The 21,856-nt window shown below is 58.0% G+C and overlaps 3 protein-coding genes across 4 annotated transcripts in view; 2 read left to right on the top strand and 1 right to left on the bottom strand.

Annotated features, from left to right (window-relative positions):
* The window catches only part of Tex264 (testis expressed 264, ER-phagy receptor), a 43,438-nt gene that overhangs the window by 19,858 nt on the left and 1,724 nt on the right, over nt 1–21,856 (top strand). For both annotated transcript variants that reach the window (XM_048334504.1, XM_048334505.1), the window contains exons 6-7: nt 2,314–2,658; nt 7,802–7,805. In XM_048334504.1, the coding sequence (XP_048190461.1) occupies nt 2,314–2,597 (284 nt within the window). In that variant the 3' untranslated portion in view covers nt 2,598–2,658; nt 7,802–7,805. The remainder of the gene's footprint in view (nt 1–2,313; nt 2,659–7,801; nt 7,806–21,856) is intronic.
* On the top strand, nt 7,299–16,053 carry Grm2 (glutamate metabotropic receptor 2). Its single transcript, XM_048334503.1, has 5 exons — nt 7,299–7,748; nt 9,180–10,017; nt 12,603–13,678; nt 15,599–15,779; nt 15,980–16,053. The coding sequence occupies exons 1-5, from the start codon at nt 7,299–7,301 to the stop codon at nt 16,051–16,053; spliced, it is 2,619 nt and encodes an 872-aa protein (XP_048190460.1).
* On the bottom strand, nt 20,804–21,624 carry Iqcf6 (IQ motif containing F6). Its single transcript, XM_048334473.1, is given in 3 exon segments — nt 20,804–21,133; nt 21,135–21,176; nt 21,553–21,624. Coding segments are annotated over 3 exon segments (444 nt in total).

The raw sequence follows: 21,856 nt of genomic DNA, 5'->3' as shown, positions 1-21,856 counted from the left end.
CCGGCTTCCTTGGCTCTCAAACACCGCCTGCCAGTGTTGTTAAAGGACTGCTCGGCACCGCACCGGCTCCAGCTGGCTGCAGCCGCAGCTTCCCCACTCCCCGCTCCCCCCCCACCCCACCCCCCGGCCTGTCCTCCCTCCTGCCTACTCCCCGGCGTGGGGGCTGAGGGTCTGCCCACCTCTGACAGGCCCCGTCCTGACACCCAGGGCGGACTCGGCACCCATCTGCCAGGTGCCTGCCACTGGCACAGCGGGGCCTGGTGGGTGCCCGGCCACCCGAGGCCCGGCTTGTCCCTGCCCGCCTCCCCGCCGGGGCCCCGGCTCGGGCTGAGAGGTGAAAGGGGGTGATTAGCCGCCTCCTGCCTGTTATTACATTGATCTATTATTTAGCTCCAGAGAGGCGATGAATATTTGATCCCGCATTGGCTGTGGGCAGAAGGGGAGTGAGGGAGGCGGAAGCTTCCTGCACATCCACTGCCCGGTGGCAGCCCCCGTTTTGCCTCGCCCCTCCCCCCCCCAGGAGAGCTGGGGAGGACAGTAGGGGCATCGTCCCCAGGGGGCCGTCTCCATCCCAGCACAACAAGGTCTGGGCTGCACCCCTGGGCTCACTCTTCCCAGCAGCCCCAGCCTGGGGTGGGCAAAGAGGAGCCGGGTGGTTAGGAAGGAGGCAGGTTCCTGCGTGCTAGGGTCTCCAGAGAGCCATTGGATGGATGGGAAGACCAAACCCCAAAGTAATGGGAAGGTCGGCCCTCTGTGGAAGAACTAACCCCCCCACTGGGGGTTTTGCTCTGCAGCCCTCGAAGGCACTGGTCACCATTTTCAGAGTAAGGAACTGGGGGCCGGGAGTGAGGCTCAGTGGTAGAGAGCTCGCCACGCAAGCACGAAGCCCTGGGTTCGATTCCTCAGCACCATATACACAGAAAAGGCTGGAAGGGGCGCTGGGGCTCAAGTGGTAGAGTGCTAGCCTTGAGCCAAAGCAGCTCAGGGACAGCGCCCAGGCCCTGAGTTCAAGCCCCAGGACTAGCAAACGAAAAAAAAAAGAGTCAGGAACTGGAGCTCTGTTCCACTGTCAGCAGGAAGCATCCACAAAGCTCACCCTGCGCCCCCCAGTCCAGGACCCCAGTGACGTGCTGCCCTCCGGGAGCCCTGCCAGGGACGCACCCCACCTCTGCCAGGCAGGGCCTCCGTGGGCGTCTTCTGGGGCATAGCGGATTCAGGGAGAAGACCCCAACTCCTTCTACACCCATCACCCCAGGTGCCAGCTGAGGCTCAGGGACAGCCCCAGGCAGCTCCCCGCCGCCCCTGGCTGCTCCAGGTCCTGTCACCATGGCGACGGAAGCTGGGGAAGGAGGCCCACCCCTCACCTTCCCTTAAACCAGGAAGGCGACATGTCCACCCGCCTCCTCCCGCTCCGGACCCTGCACTGGGGGTGGGGGTGGGGGCTGCAGGGCTCTTGCTTGGAGGGCGTTGGGGGGAGTGGGCGTGGTGGGGTTGGGAGTGGCCTGGGCCGGCTCCCCCTGCTCCCCAGTCCTCAGCAGCGTCCCCACAGTCTATGGTAGAGAAAACCCCCGTGGCTAGGGCTAGGCCAGGGCGCCGAAGTTTCCCTCGGGGTTGACCCAGGCATAGAGGGGGAGACGTTTCCAAAAAGGCTTCACCTGGGCACTTGCCCGGGGCGCATGTGTCTCTCCCTGAGCCTCGGCCCCTTCCCCAAACAGGAGCTCGAGTGGCCAAGGACGAGGACAGGGCCAGCTGACTTCCTGGCTCCCGCTGTTCCCCAGGGAGGCCCGTCTGGGGGGTGGGGGTGGCAGTGGGGGGGGGAGCTGGAGAGGCAGCCTCCCAGCCCATCCTTCATTCCTCAGGCCTCACGGGCAATGTGCTGTCGTTTGGACAAACCTCTCTCCAAGCCTGCGATGAAGGGGGGCGGGGGGGGGGGGGACGGGACACCACTTGGATTTCTTTGTTTTCCACCCTTAGCTCTTCACCCTGGGGCTTAGTGGCCCTTAATGGATGTGGGGGGGGGGGGGCAAGCTTTGTGCTAGTGCAGGGAGCTGAGGCTAATTCAGGGTGGGGAGAGGAGCACAGAGCCAGCTGCTCCCTCTCCCGCTCTCCCTGCCTCCCGCCTTGCCCTCTCAGCCCTGCTGGGGCAGAGGGCAGAGGGCAGAGGTGGGAGGGCAGAGGGCAGGCAGGATGGGCCTCCGGAGCCCCAGCTGTATTATTCACGAGCCCTGGCTTCTCCCCGAGGGGGAGGGGCACACTGCCCGGGAGCAGGGAGTGGTGGTCACGCTAACCCGCGCCCCCTTGTCCCGCCCACAGAAGCCGACATGCTGAGTGACTCGAGTTCCCCGAGCCTGGAGGCCAGCGCCGGCAGCCGGGAGACCTCGGCCACCACCCTGTCCCCCGGCCTGGGCAGCCGGGGCTGGGAAGACGGCGATAACCGGAGCGAGCACAGTTACAGCGAGTCAGGCGCCAGCGGCTCGTCCTTCGAAGAGCTGGACCTGGAGGGCGAGGGGCCCTCGGGGGAGCCCCGGCCGAGCCCCGACGTCAAGCCTCCCGGGGTCCCTCGCGAGCCCAGCACCCCCGAGAAGGGCGAGGAATAACGGGGCAGGTGCTCAGGAGCCGCGCGGACTCGGCGCCCTCCTCCTCCCTCCTCCCCTCCCCGCTCCTGGCGGGGGGGCCCCCGGGGCCCGGCCGCCCCCCACCCCGGGCCTCTGTCGGGCCCCCCCACTGCCCGGTGCTCCCACGGCCACCGGAGCCCGAGACTGTTAGCCTCACCAGCCCCCGGGCGCCACCCGTAGTGTCTTCTTCTCAGACTCACATCGGAGCTTCCAGAACCCAGAATAAAGCAAATGATTTTCTTGTTTCACCTTGGATCTCACCCGTGCTTTGGTTTCTTCTCCCGCGGGGAAACCCTGTGGGAATAAGCTGGGAATGGGCGAGACCCCCCCTCCCCCGTCCCACGCCCTGGTGTGGGGGAGGAGAACCGGGGGGGGGGGAGGCCCCTCACTCTCGATGCTGTGACCCCAGCAGACAGACGTCCCAGGCTGCCGGGGGCGGGGGGGGGGGGGGAGACAGCCCGCCACTGTCTACTTCCTGGGGTGCCCCTGTGTCTGGGGCTCCAGGGTGCCTGGCTCACACTGGGGCCTCCCCAGCAGGAAAAGGTGCACCTGCTGGGCCTGCCTCTGTGTGTGTGTGTGTGTGTGTGTGTGTGCACGCATGTGCCTGGGTGTGCGCATGCGCACCGTGCGTGGCGCCGGTGGTGGTGGTGGCGGCGGCGAGCGTGCTTGCGGCTGGGCGGGGCTGTGTGCGTGCCTGCGTGGCCGGGTGCCTGCGTTGGCGTGGTTTGTGTGACTCGGTGGCATTGCGGGGGTGCACCAGGCTGGCTTGGTCCACGTGGAAGCCTCTTCACAGACAGTGACCCACGCGTGGAGAGGCGCCCGCCCAGCCGCGTGTGGTGGTGTGAGCGTGCCCAGAGCCGTGGATCTGTGCAGAGCCGTCGTGTGTGTGAGAAAGCGTGTCTGCACAGCTATTGACGAGTGGTCGTGCCCGCACGTACGTGTCACTACGGTTGTGTTGCCCCGTCTCGTGTGGAAAGCTGTCTGTGTGGTCCCTGTAAACCACTACCTAGCAGGGCTCCGTCTGCGCGTGCGTGCGTGCGACTGTGTCCCTTTGTCCGTGTGCCCGTGTGCGTGTCGGTGGTCCCTCGCTGCGGGCCACGTGACGGGCTCCTCCCGCTGCCACGGTGCGTGGCAGGATCTGCGTGGCGAGGCCCGTGCCTGGTGAGTGGGCTGCGAGTGTGGCTGGCGTCGCTGTTGAGCGCCGCGTACCTCAGCCCCCTCCTGCTGTCAAACCCTCTGCTCAGGAGCCCGGCCCATTGCTCACCGACCCCAGGGGAGCAGGTACTCGAGCCAGCCCGGGGTGTGAGAGCAGCCGGCGGAGCGGGGAGATGGCGTGTGTCTGTCTCCTCGGCCTCGTCTGACAGCTCCCAGCCTTTCCTCCTCATGCCGCCTTGTCCCCCCGCTAGTGATCGCATCCGTGTGTTTGGGGTTCGTGTGTCTGCTGCGTTTCAAAGCTCTGTTCTTTCCACAGCGGTAGGACGTCAGGGTTCGGGGGCCAGCCAGACCTGCCCTTGCAATTCCCCCATTGCACACGCGCACACACACACACACACACACACACACACGCGCGCGCGCACACATGGGGGTGGGGGCTGGGTCCCAGGGGCCTGGGCTTTGTCTTTTCATCAGCACTTGTGTGTGGAAGGATGCGCTGTCCCGGTGCCCCTGCGGGGTGGGGGGTGGGTGAAGGAGGGGGGCAGGTCACACAGCCTGCAGGGGTTAGATCTGGGCCTAGGTTCTTCTCTCCAGATGGGGGAGGCACAGCCTAGTCCTGGCTTACCCCCCCACCCACCCAGGGGCGTCCCTCCCTCCCAGTCCTGCTGTGGGAGGGAAGAGCCAAGAGCCTCTCCTCCCAGGGAGCGGTCCTCCCTTCTGTTTGGGCTCCAGCTCTTGCTCCCTCCTCCCTCGGTAGTCAGCTCCAGGAGCCTCTCCTCCCCCCTCCCCCTTCACACCTCTCCTCCCCCCCCCCACATTGGCCGAGAGGCCTTGTGCTACACCCCAGTTCCTGGCCCCCACCGCCAATATCAGGATATCAGGTCAATATCCCTGCCATAAAAAGGTCATGCCTTAAAGGTCATTTTCAGGGAGGAAGGAGGGGGGCCCCTACTCCAAACCCCCCCCCCCCCCGACTTCTCCCAATCTTCTCCACCGAGTGACTCAGGCGCTGCAGGGCGGATGGGAAGACAGACCTGTGTGTCAACAGGTCGAGATCTGTTACCCACCCCACCCCGCCCCACCCCCATGGGGTCCTTCCCCCCCCCCACTCCCCCTTTGACCTGCCACCCCATGTCAGCTCACAACCCCAAGGCCCCCTCCTGCCTCCACCCCGCCACATGGGGAGAGCTGATGGCAGGGTGCCCCGCTCCCCACTCCCCACTCCCCACTATCCAGCCCTGTCTACCCTGCCCGGGGGAGGGGGGGAGTGGGGGAGTGGGGGAGAGGATGAGGGGCGCGCGGCCCGATTCAGCACCCCGCGGCCGGCGGACAGCTCCGGAGAGGGGCGGTTTGGAGATGCGCGCCGGGGGAGAGGCGGGCCCGGAGGTGGGGCTGGGGGGCGGGCCGGGCTAGGGATGGGTTGGGGGGGTGGGGGGGTGGAGGGGGTGGGGGAGCGGGGCGGGCCGCGATTGAAAGCAGCCGGGCCGGCGGGCGGAGCGCGCAGAACGCTGCGAGCCGCCGCCGGAGAAGCGGGAGCCCCGGCGCCGCAGCCCCGCGCGCCCCCCGCACCCGAGCCACCGCCGGGCGCGCCAGGTAGGGGGACAGCTGCCCACCTGCCCCCCCCTCCCCAGATACGCACACACATCCCGGGGGTACCTGAGAGCCGGGGAAGGCGCTCCCCCCCACCCCACCCCTCCACCCCCACGCCCCGCGTTTCCCGCGTCCCCCTCCTCCTCCTCCTCCCCCTCCTCCTACCTCTCCCCCACCTCCTCCTCCTCCTGCCCCGGGCACCTGTCTGGGTCTCAGGCCCCCCCCCCCACCAGCTCGCTTGCCCACCTGCCCAGATCTTTTTAAATTGAAATCCCTTAGCCACCCCCCCCTTCCCCATCTCTGCGCTTTCCTCCAGGCCCTCACCTGGGGGTCCCCCCCCACCCCCAAAACCCCCTTCCCCATCTGCTTCTCTCTCTCTCTCTCTCCTGTTTCCCCGGGGCTGTTCCCTTCAACCTCCCTACAGGGGTTCTGTCCCTCTGTCTCCCCCCCCCACCCCCATCCGATCACCACCACCACCACCACTCAGGGTCTCCCCTCTTCAGGGGCCAAGACCTAGGGTAGGAAGCGGGGAGAGGGGAGGAGCCCTTCAACTAGTTGCTTTCCTCCTCAGCCTCAGTTTCCTTTGCTGCCCTGAGGAAATGTATATGTATCTCCCTCTTCGCAACCTTCTTAAGCCTGCATGCACCCCACCAGGGCCTGGGCGGGGCGGGGGTCATAGATAATAGTTGAAGAAGGGAGGAAGAGGGTCTCCTAAGGGGACACCTGGGGGGGGGTACGGATGACAGAGTGCAGCGTGGGAGAGGAAGGGGGGAGGTCTCTAAGGGTCAGGGGTAGGGGGTTGGGGAGGGAGGGTTCAGGGGTCTGGAGCCTGAGGTGGAAGAGGCTTGGAAAGGATGACTTTTCTCTGCTGGGGTTTGGGGGGGAAGAAAAACGGAGGTGCAAAGTGAGGTAGGGGTCCCAGAATTCACCTCAGCACTGTTGGGCCATTCTGGCCAAACCAAATACCGCCCCCCCCACACACACACACCATGGTATACATATACATTCTACCACCACCATCCCCCCTTTTTTTCTTGCCAGTTCTGGGGCTTGAACTCAGGGCCTGGGCACTGTCCCTGAGCTTCTTTTGCTCAAGGCTAGCACTTTACCACTAGCACTTGCAGCCTTTTCTATTTATGTGGCACTGAGGAATCGAACCCAGGGCTTCGTGCATGCTAGGCAAGCACTCTACCACTGAGCCACCTTCCCAGCCCTTAGGGGCCCCCTTTTCTGGAGCCTTTCGAGCTCTTAGAATCTCCATTCCTTTCTCAGTCAGGAAACTCCGGTTCTTTGCAGGACCAGCGTTCACCTGGGCTCCCATCTTCCTAGCGTTAGACGGACAAGCCCTCAGAAACTTCCTTCCTCTCCCCTAATGGGTCGTCCATCAAACCTCAGAGCCCCGCCCCCACCCCACCCCCTGGGAACCTGGGTGTGTGTGTGTGTGTGTATCCTGAAGTGTGTAACTCGGATGTCTGACCTTAGGCTTCCTGGAAGTTTGTGGAAGAATCTCAAGCACACGTGGCTATCCACAGGGCTTGACATCCTTTGTGATTTCCCTCCTGGTCCTTCCCACTTTTCTTCCCGGGGAAGTTCTCAATCCAGCTCCTGAGCCCCCGAGGAAGAAGGGGGGGTGGGGGTGGGGGGAGGGGCAGGGTCGCAAAGGGAAGGGAAACAAACAAACCGGGGGGGGGGGGTGACAGCCACTCTCTCAGGTGCCACTTCTCTACCTGCCTACCTGCCTGTCTCTCTCTCTCTCTCTCTCTCTCTCTCTCTCTCCCTCTTTCTGCAGGAGCCGAGTCTTTTCCTCCTCCCTCTCTTCCTGTCTGTCCTTTGCCTGGCCCCCATTTCCTCCTCTCTTGGCCTTTGTTGCTTCTGCTCCCCCCCACCCCGTCCCCCCCCACCCCCCCGGAGACCCTGATCTCCTTTGGTGGGGGGGCCATGGGGTCCCTGCTGGGGCTCCTGGCACTGCTGCTGCTCTGGGGTACCGTGGCTGAGGCCCCGGGCAAGAAGGTGCTGACCCTGGAAGGGGACCTGGTCCTGGGGGGGCTGTTCCCGGTGCACCAGAAGGGCGGCCCCGCCGAGGAGTGTGGCCCTGTCAACGAGCACCGGGGCATCCAGCGTCTGGAAGCCATGCTGTTCGCGCTGGATCGCATCAACCGGGACCCCCACCTGCTCCCCGGGGTACGTCTGGGGGCGCACATCCTCGACAGCTGCTCCAAAGACACGCACGCGCTGGAGCAGGCGCTGGACTTCGTGCGGGCCTCCCTCAGTCGCGGGGCCGAGGGCTCCCGCCACGTCTGCCCCGACGGCTCCTACGCCACCCACGGGGACGCCCCCACGGCCATCACGGGAGTCATCGGGGGCTCCTACAGCGACGTCTCCATCCAGGTATGGTGGACAGGGAGGAGGCTGGAGGGGACCCCGAATCCTCGCTGAGCTAGGGGAGTCCCTCCCGGCTCTGCACGGGAAGAGAGGGGGATCCGGAGTTTAAGAATAGAAGAAAAAGAAAGTTCCCTTGTGAGCCGGGTACCAGGGGCTCACGCCTGTCACCCCGGCTCCTCAGGAAACTGAGATCTGAGGGTTGGCCTGTTCAAAGCCAGCCCGGGAAGGAAATCCCATGAGGCTTTTTGGCTCCAAGGAAGCACCCCAAAAGCCAGAAGCAGAGCTGGGGCTCAAGGGGGTAGAGTGCTAGCCATGAGCAGCGCACAGGCGCCCCGAGTTCAAGCTCCTGGACTGGGGTGCTTTCCAGCACCACCCCCCCCACATTCACAGTTCCGTTCAGGAAACCAATTACCTCCTTCCTGTCTTAGAACCCATCCCTCAACAGCAGGCCAGGTTCCTTGTCTGGATCAAGGCGAGGCTCAGCCCTTTCTTCTTCGACTATGCCCGCCCGTTAACGATTTCTCTTCCTTCCTGTCCCTTTCTCTTTCCCATAAAGGCTTTTCATAAATGAGCTAGCCACTATGATTGCTCCCATGTGTTATCATTTTCCAGTCTGCTTGTAAGACGAAGATGAGAAACGAAGTCTCAGGGAGATTTGGGGGGTACAAGGGTAGGAAGCAGAGGAAGGTGATCTTGTGTCTGTGGGACTTGAGCCATCGCCTGCTTTGACCTAGCCCACCATTTACCAAACCCAACTCGCCTAGACTCTACACGTGCAGCCCAGGGACCTGAGAGCAGGACACAGGACGGCAGGCGGGCAGGCAGGCAGGCAAAGAGCATGGAGCTGTGTTTATTTCAGGTTCAAACATCCAGCAGAAAACTCAGCCTTGTGTTCTCAGGGCCATGGGTAACTTGAATGTCGGCTTTTCTTCCTTGGCTTATCATCCCATCCCACTGAGCACTGAGGGAGACTTACCTGCCCCTAAACAAGAAGAGAGGGCTTGAGCGCCTGGGTCATCCCAGGTCTCTCTGTCTGTCTGTCTGTCTCTCCTCCCTCCCTGAGGAACAGAAACTCCCTTCTGCTGGTGGGTAGAAGCAAGTTCAGACACGTGTGTGTGTGTGTGTGTGTCAGTCCTGGGACTTGAACTCGGGACCTGAGCACTGTCCCTGGCTTCTTTGTGCTCAAGGCTAGCACTCTGCCCCTTGAGCCACAGCGCCCCTTCCGGTTTTATCTGTCGATGTGGTACCGAGGACTCGAACCCGGGGCTTCGTGTATACGAGGCGAGCACTGTACCACTGAGCTCCCTTCCCAGACTCCTGAAAGAAGGAACCCTCAGAGCTGTCCTGGTCGGGGGGACGGGGGGGAGGGGTTCCACAGATGAGTGTGGGGTGCCGTCTCCATCCGTGGTCTCTGATCCTCGCCCTCTCTGACCCCAGGTGGCCAACCTCCTGCGGCTGTTTCAGATCCCGCAGATCAGCTACGCCTCCACCAGCGCCAAGCTGAGCGACAAGTCCCGCTACGACTACTTCGCCCGCACGGTCCCCCCAGATTTCTTCCAGGCCAAAGCCATGGCGGAGATCCTGCGCTTCTTCAACTGGACCTACGTGTCCACCGTGGCTTCCGAGGGGGATTACGGGGAGACGGGCATCGAGGCCTTCGAACTGGAAGCCCGGGCCCGCAACATCTGCGTGGCCACCTCGGAGAAAGTGGGGCGGGCCATGAACAGAGCCGCCTTTGAGGGCGTCGTCCGGGCCCTGCTGCAGAAGCCCAGCGCCCGCGTGGCCGTCCTGTTCACCCGCTCCGAGGACGCCCGGGAGCTCCTGGCCGCCGCCCAGCGCCTCAACGCCAGCTTCATCTGGGTGGCCAGCGACGGCTGGGGGGCCTTGGAGAGCGTGGTGGCCGGCAGCGAGGGGGCCGCCGAAGGCGCCATCACCATCGAGCTGGCCTCCTACCCCATCGGGGACTTCGCCTCCTACTTCCGAAGCCTGGACCCCTGGAACAACACTCGGAACCCCTGGTTCCGGGAGTTCTGGGAGCAGAGGTTCCGCTGTAGTTTCCGGCAACCAGACTGTGCCACCCATTCCCTGCGGGCCGTGCCCTTTGAGCAAGAGTCCAAGATCATGTTCGTGGTCAACGCCGTGTACGCCATGGCCCACGCGCTACACAACATGCACCGGGCTCTGTGCCCCAACGCCACCGGCCTCTGCGAGGCCATGCGCCCCGTCAACGGGCGCCGCCTCTACAAGGACTTCGTGCTCAATGTCAAGTTCGATGGTAATGGCGCTAGGCCCCCGGGTGTTGCTGTCGGCCGGCTAGTCTCACGCGGGTGGGCCTTTGGGTGCCATGACTTGGCTGAGAAAATAGGATATAATCCAAGGAAAAGATGGGCTGGGAAGGTGGCTCCGTGGTAGAGCGCTCGCCTAGCATGCATGAAGCCCTGGGTTCGATTCCCCAGCACCACCTCCACGGGACAAGCCACAAGTGGGCGCTGTGTGGCTCAAGGGGTAGAGCAAAATGAAGCTCAGGGACGGTGCTCAGGCCTTGAGTTCAAGCCCCAGGACTGGCTGGAAAAGAAAAAGACTCAGCCAGGGATGTTAGAGCAAGGACACACACACACACACATACAACACACACACACACACACCAAAGGTGCTGAGGTTCTGCTTTCTCTGTGTGTGAGTGTATATGTGTGTGTGTGTGTGTTGTGTATTGTGTCAGTACTGGGGTTTACACTCAGGGCCTCATTGGGAATAAGAGTCTCATGAACTTTCCTGCCCCAACTGGCTTCAAACCAAAATCTTCAGATCCCAGCCTCCCGAGTAGCTAGGATGACAGGTGTGAGCCACCAACTCCCACCTTTAAGGTCCTACTTAGAGGGCTGGGGATATGGCCTAGTGGCAAGAGTGCCTGCTTCATATACATGAGGCCCTGGGTTCGATTCCCCAGCACCACATATACAGAAAATGGCAAGAAGTGGCGCTGTGGCTCAAGTGGCAGAGTGCTAGCCTTGAGCAAAAAGAAGCCAGGGACAGTGCTCAGGCCCTGAGTTCAAGGCCCACGACTGGCCAAAAAAAAAAAGTCCTACTTAGAGCCTCCGCTGACACTTGAAGGTCTCCAGTTCCTTCTTGGGAGTCTCTCTCTCTCTCTCTCTCTCTCTCTCTCTCTCTCTCTCTCTCTCCCCCTAGCTCTTTATGGTGTCAGGGGTATAAACCAATGGAGCCTCCCCATGTAGCCTTCTCAGTGGGTTTGAGCATGAGAACATCAGGATGGTGTTCTATTCAGGGGGAAAACTTCTTTTCCTAATTTTGATTTTTCTCCCCAAAGTATCCTCAAATCTTACATTGAAGTGCCTGATTTAAGGAGAAGGAACGTTTCAGAATCGTCACTGGGCTTCCGTGAGAAGCTGTGGTGGGAGCAACAGGGAGAGTGTTATTATATATTATATGTTATATATCTGCTGTATATTATATATTATGATACTGTATCATTAGTCATAGCAACAAAAGTCGTATATATCTCTAGCTCTACCTCTCTATATTAGTATATATCTATATATACTTGTATATATCTCATATATAAAAACATATCTATGATATATTCACATATATCTATCGCTAACTCTACCTCTATATAAATATAGCTCTACATATATAGAGGGATATAAATATAGATCAATCTATCTCTATGTTGATATATAGATCCATCTATTTATACATATATAGTTATATATTTATATATACACATATATTTCTGTATATAGACACATTAGCTATAGAGATAGATACACACACACACACATATATATATAATGAGTATTTTATGTATGTAGTGCAGAAGTAGATGTGAACTCAGGTGCTCTGCCATCTAAATCAAGCCCCCGGCCCTGTTTTGTTGTCATTATTTTTCAAGTAGGCGCTTGCATTTTGTTTGTTTTTTTTTATATTTTTGCCCGAGAGGCACCAACCTCAGACCACAGTCCTCCTGGGTGGTTGGGATCACGTGTCATCAAACGTGCTCTACTATACTTGGCTTATTGAATGAAATGGGGGGGGTCTCTCATTTTTCTTTTGCCTTGGGCTGACTTCCAACTGTAATCTGGCTGAGTAGCTGAGATGATAGGAGTTTTCTTTAAAGGCTGTTTGCTTTCTTTAAAGCATATTGGGTTCAGCAACTGCTGATCTACACTTGGAGCTACCCCAGAATCAGAGTAGGGGTGAGGGTTGGTCTGGCGTGTGGGGGATGTGGCAAACCTGCTGAGACTGAGGTTTTGGTACAGGCATAAGGTCCAGAAAACTCTGGGCTTTTCGGCTGGTTTGACACACAGGCTTTGAGTCTGGCGAAAGCTCAGGTTTGATGTTGGGTTCGGGTTTGATCGTTTGTGGTGACCGCTTTCACAGGAAAACAGCTGGCGTTTCCAGGGGCGCTGGGTGGCTCACCCCTGTCATCCTAGCTACTCAGGAGGCTGAGCTCTGAGGATGGTGGTTCAAAGCCAACCCAGGCAGGAAAGTCTGTGAGACTCATGGCTCCAAATCAACCATCCAAACGCCCGAAGGGGAGTTGGGGATCGAGTGATAGAGTACCACCAGCCTTGAGCAAAACCAAAAAACAAAAAAAAAAAAGCTCAAGGACAAGAGTGCCTAGACCCTGAAGTCAAGCCTCCAAACCAGCACGCGCGTGTGCACACACACACACACACGCACACACAAATCACTAGAGTCTAAATGTGGCGTGAGCAGCTAGCGATGGCCTTAGTTCTAGATGGGGGGGGGGGCTGGAGGGGGGATCCACAGGGAGAATTAAGACCACATGGTGCCAACCCCACCCATCCACCCCTTTCCTTCCTTCCCCTCTCCCTTCAGCCCCCTTCCGCCCGGCTGACACCCACAGCGAGGTCCGCTTTGACCGCTTCGGGGATGGCATTGGCCGCTACAACATCTTCACCTACCTGCGGGCCGGCGGTGGGCGCTACCGTTACCAGAAGGTGGGTTATTGGGCAGAAGGCCTGACGCTTGACACGGGGCTCATCCCCTGGGCCTCCGCCTCCTCCGGGCCCCTGCCCGCCTCCCGTTGCAGCGAGCCCTGCCTCCCCAACGAGGTGAAAAGCGTTCAGCCAGGCGAGGTGTGCTGTTGGCTCTGTATCCCCTGCCAAGCGTACGAGTACCGCCTGGATGAGTTCACCTGTGCCGACTGCGGCCTGGGCTACTGGCCCAATGCCACTCTAACGGGGTGCTTTGAGCTCCCCCAGGAATACATCCACTGGGGGGACGTCTGGGCTGTAGGACCCGTCACCATCGCCTGCATGGGGGCCCTGGCGACTCTGTTCGTGCTGGGCGTGTTCGTGAGACACAACGCCACCCCCGTGGTGAAGGCGTCGGGCCGGGAACTGTGTTACATCCTCCTGGGTGGCGTCTTCCTCTGCTACTGCATGACGTTCGTCTTCATCGCCAAGCCCTCCACGGCCGTGTGCACCTTACGCCGTCTCGGCCTGGGCACCGCCTTCTCCGTCTGCTACTCGGCCCTGCTCACCAAGACCAATCGCATCGCTCGTATATTTGGGGGAGCCCGGGAGGGGACCCAGAGACCGAGATTCATCAGCCCGGCATCCCAGGTGGCCATCTGCCTTGGGTTGATCTCGGGGCAGCTGCTCATCGTGACGGCCTGGTTGATCGTGGAGGCGCCCGGTACGGGCAAGGAGACGGCCCCCGAGCGGCGGGAGGTGGTCACCCTCAAATGCAACCATCGTGATGCCAGCATGCTGGGCTCGCTGGCCTACAACGTGCTGCTCATCGCCCTCTGCACCCTGTACGCCTTCAAGACGCGCAAGTGCCCCGAGAACTTCAACGAGGCCAAGTTCATCGGCTTCACCATGTACACCACCTGCATCATCTGGTTGGCATTCCTGCCCATCTTCTACGTCACGTCCAGCGACTACCGGGTGAGCCCCCCACTACCCCCTGTCTCCCACTAGGATAAGGCCTGGGTAAAAAAAGACCCTAAAGATGGGAAAGTAAAGTTAGAGAGAAGATGGTAGGAAGCGTCCTGGGCTGGAGATATGGCCTAGTGGCAAGAGTGCTTGCCTCATATACATGAGGCCCTGAGTTCAATTCCCCAGCACCACATATACAGAAAATGGCCAGAAGTGGCGCTGTGGCTCAAGTGGCAGAGTGCTAGCCTTGAGCAAAAAGAAGCCAGGGACAGTGCTCAGGCCCTGAGTCCAAGCCCCAGGACTGGCAAACAAACAAACAAACAAACAGAAATGAGTCCTGGTGGACAGGGATTCTGCCTTGTGTCACTGAAGGATTGGGATGGGGAGGGGGGTCAAGAGACGAGGAAGAGCCGGGCTCATCATCCTTGTTACTCAGGAGGCTGAGATCTGAGGATCAAAGTCCAATGGCAGCCTGTGCAGGAAAGTCTGTATGCCACACTTATTTCCAAGGAACCAGAAGAAAGCCAGGTGCCAGTGGCTCACACCCATAATCCTTAGCTACTCAGCAGGCTGAGATCTGAAGATCGTGGTTGGAAGCCAGCCTGGGCAGGAAAGTCTGTGAGATTCCTATCGCCAATGAACCACCCCCAAACCAGAAGTGGAGCTGTGGCTCCAAGTGGTAGATCACTACTAGCCTTGAGCATAAAAGCTCAGAGACAATAATACCCAAGCCCTAAGTTCAAGCCCCACAACTGACAAAAAAAAAAAATCCAGAAGTGGAATTGTGGCTCAAATTTTTTTTCCCTTTTTTGGTTGTGGGGCTTGAACTCTGGGCCTAGGTGCTGTCCCTAAGCTCTTCAGTGCAAGGCTAATGCTCTACCACTTGAGCCACAGCACCACTTCTGGCTTTTTCTGTGTATGTGGTGCTGAGGAATCGAACCCAGGGCTTCATGCACGCTAGGCAAGCACTCTACCGCTAAGCCACATTCCCAACCCTGGAACTGTGGCTCAAGTGGTAGAGCACCAGCCTTGTGCAAAAACAACCAAATAGCCCAAGGCCATCCAGCCTAGAGTGCAGAACAGGAATACACAGAACAGCCTGAATCGTTAAAAGAGCAAAAAGGTTGTGGCACAAACCCTGGCAAAGTGGTTGGGGGGGGGCAGGGACTGCCGGGCTTGCGCCTGCTTGGGGCACCTGCTTGGGGCACCTGCTAGGGTCGGGGAAGGGATCTGCTCTGCCTCCGCCTGCATTTGCATATGCTTTGCATTTGCGTGTCAATCATGGGCGGCTAAGGACTCACTGGAGACAGACTCCAACACAGTAGGCACTTGTGCATACCTACACACACCCGAGCACAAACGCATACACCTGTGTACATGGAAACACACACACACACACACACACACACACACACACACAGGCCTATCTCTGAGCGTTCACCTCACAGCTGGTATCCTAGGAAAATGGTCCACTGGGCCTAAGTACTTGATAAACTGTGTTCAACCTTTCTAGAAACTGCTTGGACTTTGTCATATATAGACCACCACCCAAAGGATGCGTCCTAGCCGGGCGCCAGTAGCTCACACCTGTAATACCAGCTACTCAGGACGCTGAGATCTGAGGATCGACGTTCGAAGCCAGCCAGGGCAGGAACGCCCATGTGACTCTTATCGCCCATGAACCACCAAAAGGCTTGGAAGTGGGGCTGTGGTTCAAGTGGTAGAGCGCTAGCGTTCAGCACAAAAGTTCAGGGACAATGCCCAGGCTCTGAGTTCAAGTCCCAGGAGGACCTGCGTAAACAACCACCACCACGAAGGGTGATTCCGATCTCGCTGGCTGCCTCCCCCATGGCCTGGGAAGGCTGTGGGGGGGGGGTGTTCAGGATACACATCGCTCTTCCTCCCCCCCCCCCCCCCCCACCACCGCAGGTACAGACCACAACCATGTGCGTGTCCGTCAGCCTCAGTGGCTCGGTGGTACTCGGCTGCCTGTTCGCCCCCAAGCTGCACATCATCCTCTTCCAGCCGCAGAAGAACGTGGTGAGCCATCGGACCCCCACCAGCCGCTTTAGCAGCGCCCCCGCGCGGGGGAGCACCAGCCACGGCCCGGGTCAGCACCCCATGCCATCGACCCCACCCACGTCCTCAGGTACCGTGGCCTTCCCCCCCCCCCCAGGTGATCCTGGGCACAGAGGGAGAAATGGGGGGGGGGGGTTGGAGGGCTCAGATCTCTATGCCCCTTGCTGCCTGATGGCCACAAAAGACCCCAGAAACACACACACCCCAAAATCTCTACCTTCCTTTGCCCAGGCTCTGGCTCCCAGTTCGTCCCGACTGTTTGCAACGGCCGTGAGGTGGTGGATTCAACCACGTCGTCACTTTGAACACCCCCCCCCCCCCCCCGCTCCCCGGCTCCCGCCCTGACACGGCTGCGCCCCCCCAAAAAAACCCAGTGCAGACCCCATCATATCATCCACAGCCGGGAGGAAGCGGGGGCTGGAACTCTGCAATAATGCCCCTTTCCCCTCGTCATTACCCACCCATCTCTTTACCCCCCCACCCCGCCCCCCTCCACACACACACACACACACACCCCTGCCCAACCCTTGAGAGTCAGACGCCTGGGTCCAAAATTAGGGCGCATCTAGCTACCATGGTCGTCAACTGCCTTTGTAGCTGGGTCCCCCCCTGCTTTCCAGGCCCAGGGCTCAGAGGGAGGAACAGCCAGGGTCCCCCCCTTCCCCCCCCCACACCCTGGAACAAAGGTGAGTTGAGGTTCTCAATGTGCACAGGTGCTTCCAAGCCCGGCCCCGCCCCCGCCCCTCCCCCACCCCCAGGCCCCCCCAGCCCCCCCGCCCCCCGTTAGGGCCTTTTTAATTTTTTTATATCAGTTACTCTGGGATGGAGAGAATGGTTCTGATCGCAGCCAATTCCCTCCTCTCTCTCTCTCTCTCTCTCTCTCTCTCTCTCTCCCAGGCAGAGTAGTTTGGTCCTGTGGTTTATTTTGTATTATCTGTAAATAAAGTGTCTTTGTTTAAAAAAGAAAGAAACCAAACCACTCTTTGTTCTTGAGCATAGAACGTCATAACCTCTAAACCAAGTGTTTTGCTTATATTTTTTTATTGTGATTATAAAGGGGACATACGGGGTTTCAGAAGGCAGGTGAAGAGCGGAATGGGGGGGCGAGGAGAATGTCACCCCTTCCCTCCCTCACTCTCGCCCAGTTTTCCCCTCCCGTCCTCACCCACAAGTTTATAGAGTTCATTTCCCACAAAATAGTTCGTGAGGGGCTGGGGATATGGCCTAGTGGCAAGAGTGCTTGCCTCGTATACATGAAGCCCTGGGTTCGATTCCCCAGCACCACATAAACAGAAAATGGCCAGGCCAAAAAACAAAACAAAACAAAAAAATAGTTCATGAGGACCACTGCTACATTTGTTCACCCTTGGTTCCTCCATTCCTGCACCTGCCTTACCCTCCTCCCAAAGAGATAAACAAATAAGACAAAAAGAAAAGCAAAAACAACAACAACACAGCAACAAAGAAGAAAACCTCTTGCTTTGATTTCCCAGACCAAAGCTCATGTGTATGGGCTCTGTGCTGGGCCTTTTATTTCTTTTCTTTGGTCAGTCGTGGGGCTTGAACTCTGGGCCTACGCGTTATCCCTGAGATCTTTTTCTCAAGGCTCGAACTTGAAAACGTTGAGCCATAGCTCCACTTTGGGGGGGTTACTGGTGGTTGATTGGAGATAAGAGTCTGATGGAATTTCCTGTCTGCCCGGGCTGGCTTTGAACCGTGATCCTCAGATCTCAGCCTCCTGAGTAGCGAGGATGACAGGCAGGAGCCCCCCGTGCCTGGTGACATTTGTTATTTTTGAGTTGAGTTCATTTGCATGCACAGGCTGGGAAGGCTATGGAAATTTGGGTTGACAATTTTAAAAAATGGAAACAGACAAAAAGAAATGGAAACAGGGAAATGACAAAAATGGTCTCTCCCTCCCTCAACCAACATGTTGGAATGAAAATTAAAACCTTGAATGCTTAGTTAACCATGAAAGTCATAACCCATGAATATCTTTCCTTTAATATAGACGTAGGTGTGTATCCCACACAATATTTGGGACCTACTTGTAGCAGAACCTTTTGTGTAGTTGACAATCTATTTTTATTTTATTTATTGTCAGTCCTGAAGCTTGAACTCAGGGCCTGGGCACTTTCAGCTCAAGGCTAGCGCTCTACCACTTGAGCCACAGCGCCACTTCTGATTCAAGGGAGATAAGAGTCTCACGGACTTTCCTGCCCCGGCTGGCTTTGAACCGTGATCCTCAGATCTCAACCTCCTAACTAGTGAAGATTATAAGCATGAGGCACCAGTTCACAGATCTTTGTTTGTTTGTTTGTTTGTTTGTTTTTTTGGCCAGTCCTGGGCCTTGGACTCAGGGCCTGAGCACTGTCCCTGGCTTCTTTTTGCTCAAGGCTAGCACTCTGCCACTTGAGCCACAGCGCCGCTTCTGGCCGTTTTCTGTATATGTGGTGCTGGGGAATCGAACCTAGGACCTCGTGTATCCGAGGCAGGCACTCTTGCCACTAGGCTATATCCCCAGCCCCTGTTTGTTTGTTTTTAAAGAAAAGTTATTCTTTTTTTTTTTGAATAATAAAATAGTATACACTCCCTATAAAACAGTTGAGGCTTATCAGAAAAGCACAAAGAAAATCCAAGTATTACTTCAAGTTTCATGATGCAAATATAACCGTCATTAACATTTCTGGTACAGCAATGCTAGACATATTTCTATGCATTTTTTTACAGATAGAAAGATAGAAATATACCATATGTCTATATTTTTAAGTGAAGGTTTTAATTTTGCTTGAGTCTAATTGAAGAAAATGTATCTGAAGTAAAAACGGAAGTTCTAGAACTTCACATAAATATATCCTCACCACAAAAAAAACCATATATATATATATATATATATATCCCTCTTGGAAGGTCCTTCTAAGCTTAGGAAAAGAGGTAGGGTGACATTTAAAAGTAAATAGCCCTCAGTCTCAGGAAATGTGAGGAGAGTTTGCAAGCTATTGTGTTTGTTTTTATTTATTTTTTTTTTTTGGCCAGTCCTGGGCCTTGAACTCAGGACCTGAGCACTGTCCCTGGCTTCTTCCCACTCAAGGCTAGCACTCTGCCACTTCTGGCCGTTTTCTGTATATGTGGTGCTGGGGAATCGAACCCAGGGCCTCATGTATACATGGCAACCACTCTTGCCACTAGGCCATATCCCCAGCCCCTGTTTGTTTTTATTTTTTTGGGGGGGGGTGCTGGTTTACTGGGGCTTGAATTCAGGTCCTGGCTGACACTCTACCACTTGAACCACAGCTCCACTTCCAGCTTTTTGCTGGTTTAATTGGAGCCCAGAGTCTCGTGGACTTCTCTGTCCTAGCTGGCTTAGAACTGTGAGCCTCACATTTCAGCCTCTTACAGGTGTGACCCACCAGCGCTGTACTTTCCCAAAATATATCACTTTCTTCCCCCACCAAGGAAGAGAAAAGACACCCTACAATATTCCTCCTCCTCTTCCTCTCCTCCTCTCTCCCTCCTCCTCTCCTCCTCCTCCTCCTCCCCATCCTTCTCCTCCCCTCCTCCTCCTCCCCTCCCTCCTCCCCTCCCTTCTCCCCTCCCTCCTCCCCTCCTTCTTCCCTCCTCCTCTCCTCCTCCTCCTCCCCTGCCCTTCTCCTCCCCTCCTCCTCCTCCCCCTCATCCTCTCCTCCTCCCCTCCTCCTCCTCCTCTCCTCCTCCCCCTCCTCTCCTCCTCTCCTCCCTCCTCCTCCTCTCCTCCTCCTCTCCTCCTCCTCCTCTACTCCTCCTCCCCTTCTCTTCCCTCCTCCTCCTCTCCTCCTCCTGTCCTCCTTCTCCTCCCTCCTCTTCTATGAGGCAGTGCACCTGTTCTGTTGCTCAGCTGAGGCAGCCTGGACTTGCAAAATCTATGAGACTCTAATCTCCAATTAGCCATCAAAAAGCTGGAAGTAAGGCTGTGTGACTCAAGCAGTAGAGGGCCAGCCTGAGCGGTAGAGAGCCACCCTGAGCGGTAGAGGGCCAGCCTGAGCAGTAGAGTGTTAGCCTGAGCGGTAGAGTGTTAGCCTGAGCAGTAGAGTGTTAGCCTGAGCAGCAGAGGGCTAGCCTGGGCAGAAGAGGGCCAGCCTGAGCGGTAGAGTGTTAGCCTGAGCGGTAGAGTGTTAGCCTGAGCGGTAGAGGGCCAGCCTGAGCGGTAGAGTGTTAGCCTGAGCGGTAGAGGGCCAGCCTGAGTGGTAGAGTGTTAGCCTGAGCGGTAGAGTGTTAGCCTGAGCGGTAGAGTGTTAGCCTGAGCGGTAGAGGGCCAGCCTGAGCGGTAGAGGGCCAGCCTGAGCGGTAGAGTGTTAGCCTGAGCGGTAGAGTGTTAGCCTGAGCGGTAGAGTGTTAGCCTGAGCGGTAGAGGGCCAGCCTGAGCGGTAGAGTGTTAGCCTGAGCGGTAGAGTGTTAGCCTGAGCGGTAGAGTGTTAGCCTGAGCGGTAGAGTGTTAGCCTGAGCGGTAGAGGGCCAGCCTGAGCGGTAGAGTGTTAGCCTGAGCGGTAGAGGGCCAGCCTGAGCGGTAGAGTGTTAGCCTGAGCGGTAGAGGGCCAGCCTGAGTGGTAGAGTGTTAGCCTGAGCGGTAGAGTGTTAGCCTGAGCGGTAGAGTGTTAGCCTGAGCGGTAGAGTGTTAGCCTGAGCAGTAGAGTGTTAGCCTGAGCGGTAGAGGGCTAGCCTGAGCGGTAGAGTGTTAGCCTGAGTGGAAGAGGGGCTAGCCTGAGCGGTAGAGGGCCAGCCTGAGTGGTAGAGTGTTAGCCTAGAGCACAAAAGCTCAGGGACAGTGTCCGGGCCTTGTGATCAAGCCCCAGGACCAACACCACCCTGCCAAAGAAAAAAAGGGTGGGGCGATTGACTAATTATGACATGAGGAGCCAGGACTTAGGTTGGCTCCCTGGGTCCAGGGTCTCGTGACTCCACTGTAGGAGACTTTCTGGTAGGAGATAGCAAAGCGAGGGCCTGCCCTCGGGTCTGAGGTCCGTAAGTGCTTTATTGGGAGAGAGAGAGAGCCAGTCTCCTGGGCTGTGCCAGCGCCCCCTAGGCCATCAGGATTTCAATGTCCAGCTCCAGCCTGCTAGCCTTGACTGCGTAGTGGCCCTGGATGAGGCCTCGGGTCTGGCGGGTATACCATCGCCAGTGACACTGGATGGTGCAGGCGGCCCAGCGGGCCTGCAGGAACCAGCGGCGGGCCCGCCACATGCGCACCTGCGCCTGCATCTTCACCACCGCCCACTCCTGGCACGAGTAGAGCCTCAAAGCCAGGCGGCGCCTCTGCTCCATGGTCTTGGCCTGCAGGGACCTCCACCAGCATTGGATCACCCAGGCCCGGAGGGCCGCGTGCAGCAGCGTGCGGCGGACCACGGTACCCCCGCCACCATGACTGGATCTTGATGACAGCTGTCTTCTCCAACTGAGGGGCAGCGGGAGGGAGAGAACATGGAGTCGCTCAGCAGGGGCGGCCTTCTTCTTCTTTTCTTTTCCAAGCAAGCGCCTCTACATGAATACTTACCTAACTATCTATTTATTGCCCGTGCTGGGGCTTGAACTCAGGGCCTGGCCACTGTCCCCGAGCTTCTTTTTGCTCAAGGCTAGCACTCTACCACGTGAGCCACAGCGCCACTTCTGGCTTTTTAGTGGTTCATCAGAGGCAAGAGTTTTCCACCCTTGCCTGCCCTGATGGGATTTGAACTAGGACCCTCCAGATCTCAGCCAGCTGAGGAGCTCGGAGGATAGAGGTGTGCCAACCGGCCCTCAGAGGCTCCATCTAGTTCCACGCCACCACTCACCTTTAAATACTGCTCATCTTCTGGTAGGTGGGGCTCTCCTGCAATGGCTCTACTCACAATTTTCGTGGCCATGGCCCTGGTCTTTCGAGTCCACACATTTATCAGGTAGGCCAGCTTAGTCTTCAGCCCCGCCCTCCACTGTTAGGCACCCCCCCCATCCGAGAGCTCCGCCCACCGGCCCACAAGCCCCACCTTAGCAGGCCCCCATGTCCTCCTCCTGTCCTTTCGCTGTGTCTCCTTAGCGAGTCCCAGCTGCTGACCACTAAATCCCCATAGTTCCCTATAGTTGTTGTTGTTGTTTTGT

This window comes from Perognathus longimembris, chromosome 26 (assembly GCF_023159225.1).
Source record: "Perognathus longimembris pacificus isolate PPM17 chromosome 26, ASM2315922v1, whole genome shotgun sequence".
Lineage (NCBI taxonomy): Eukaryota > Metazoa > Chordata > Mammalia > Rodentia > Heteromyidae > Perognathus > Perognathus longimembris.
This window is presented reverse-complemented; position numbering and strand designations above follow the sequence as displayed.

Bases quoted from the DNA above. Each gene is read 5' to 3' on its own strand.
- Grm2 (XM_048334503.1), top strand. From the start codon at position 7,299: ATGGGGTCCCTGCTGGGGCTCCTGGCACTGCTGCTGCTCTGGGGTACC. The intron at 7,749-9,179 runs GTATGGTGGACA...CTCTGACCCCAG, and splicing joins ACAGCGACGTCTCCATCCAG to GTGGCCAACCTCCTGCGGCT. The intron at 13,679-15,598 runs GTGAGCCCCCCA...CCACCACCGCAG, and splicing joins TCACGTCCAGCGACTACCGG to GTACAGACCACAACCATGTG.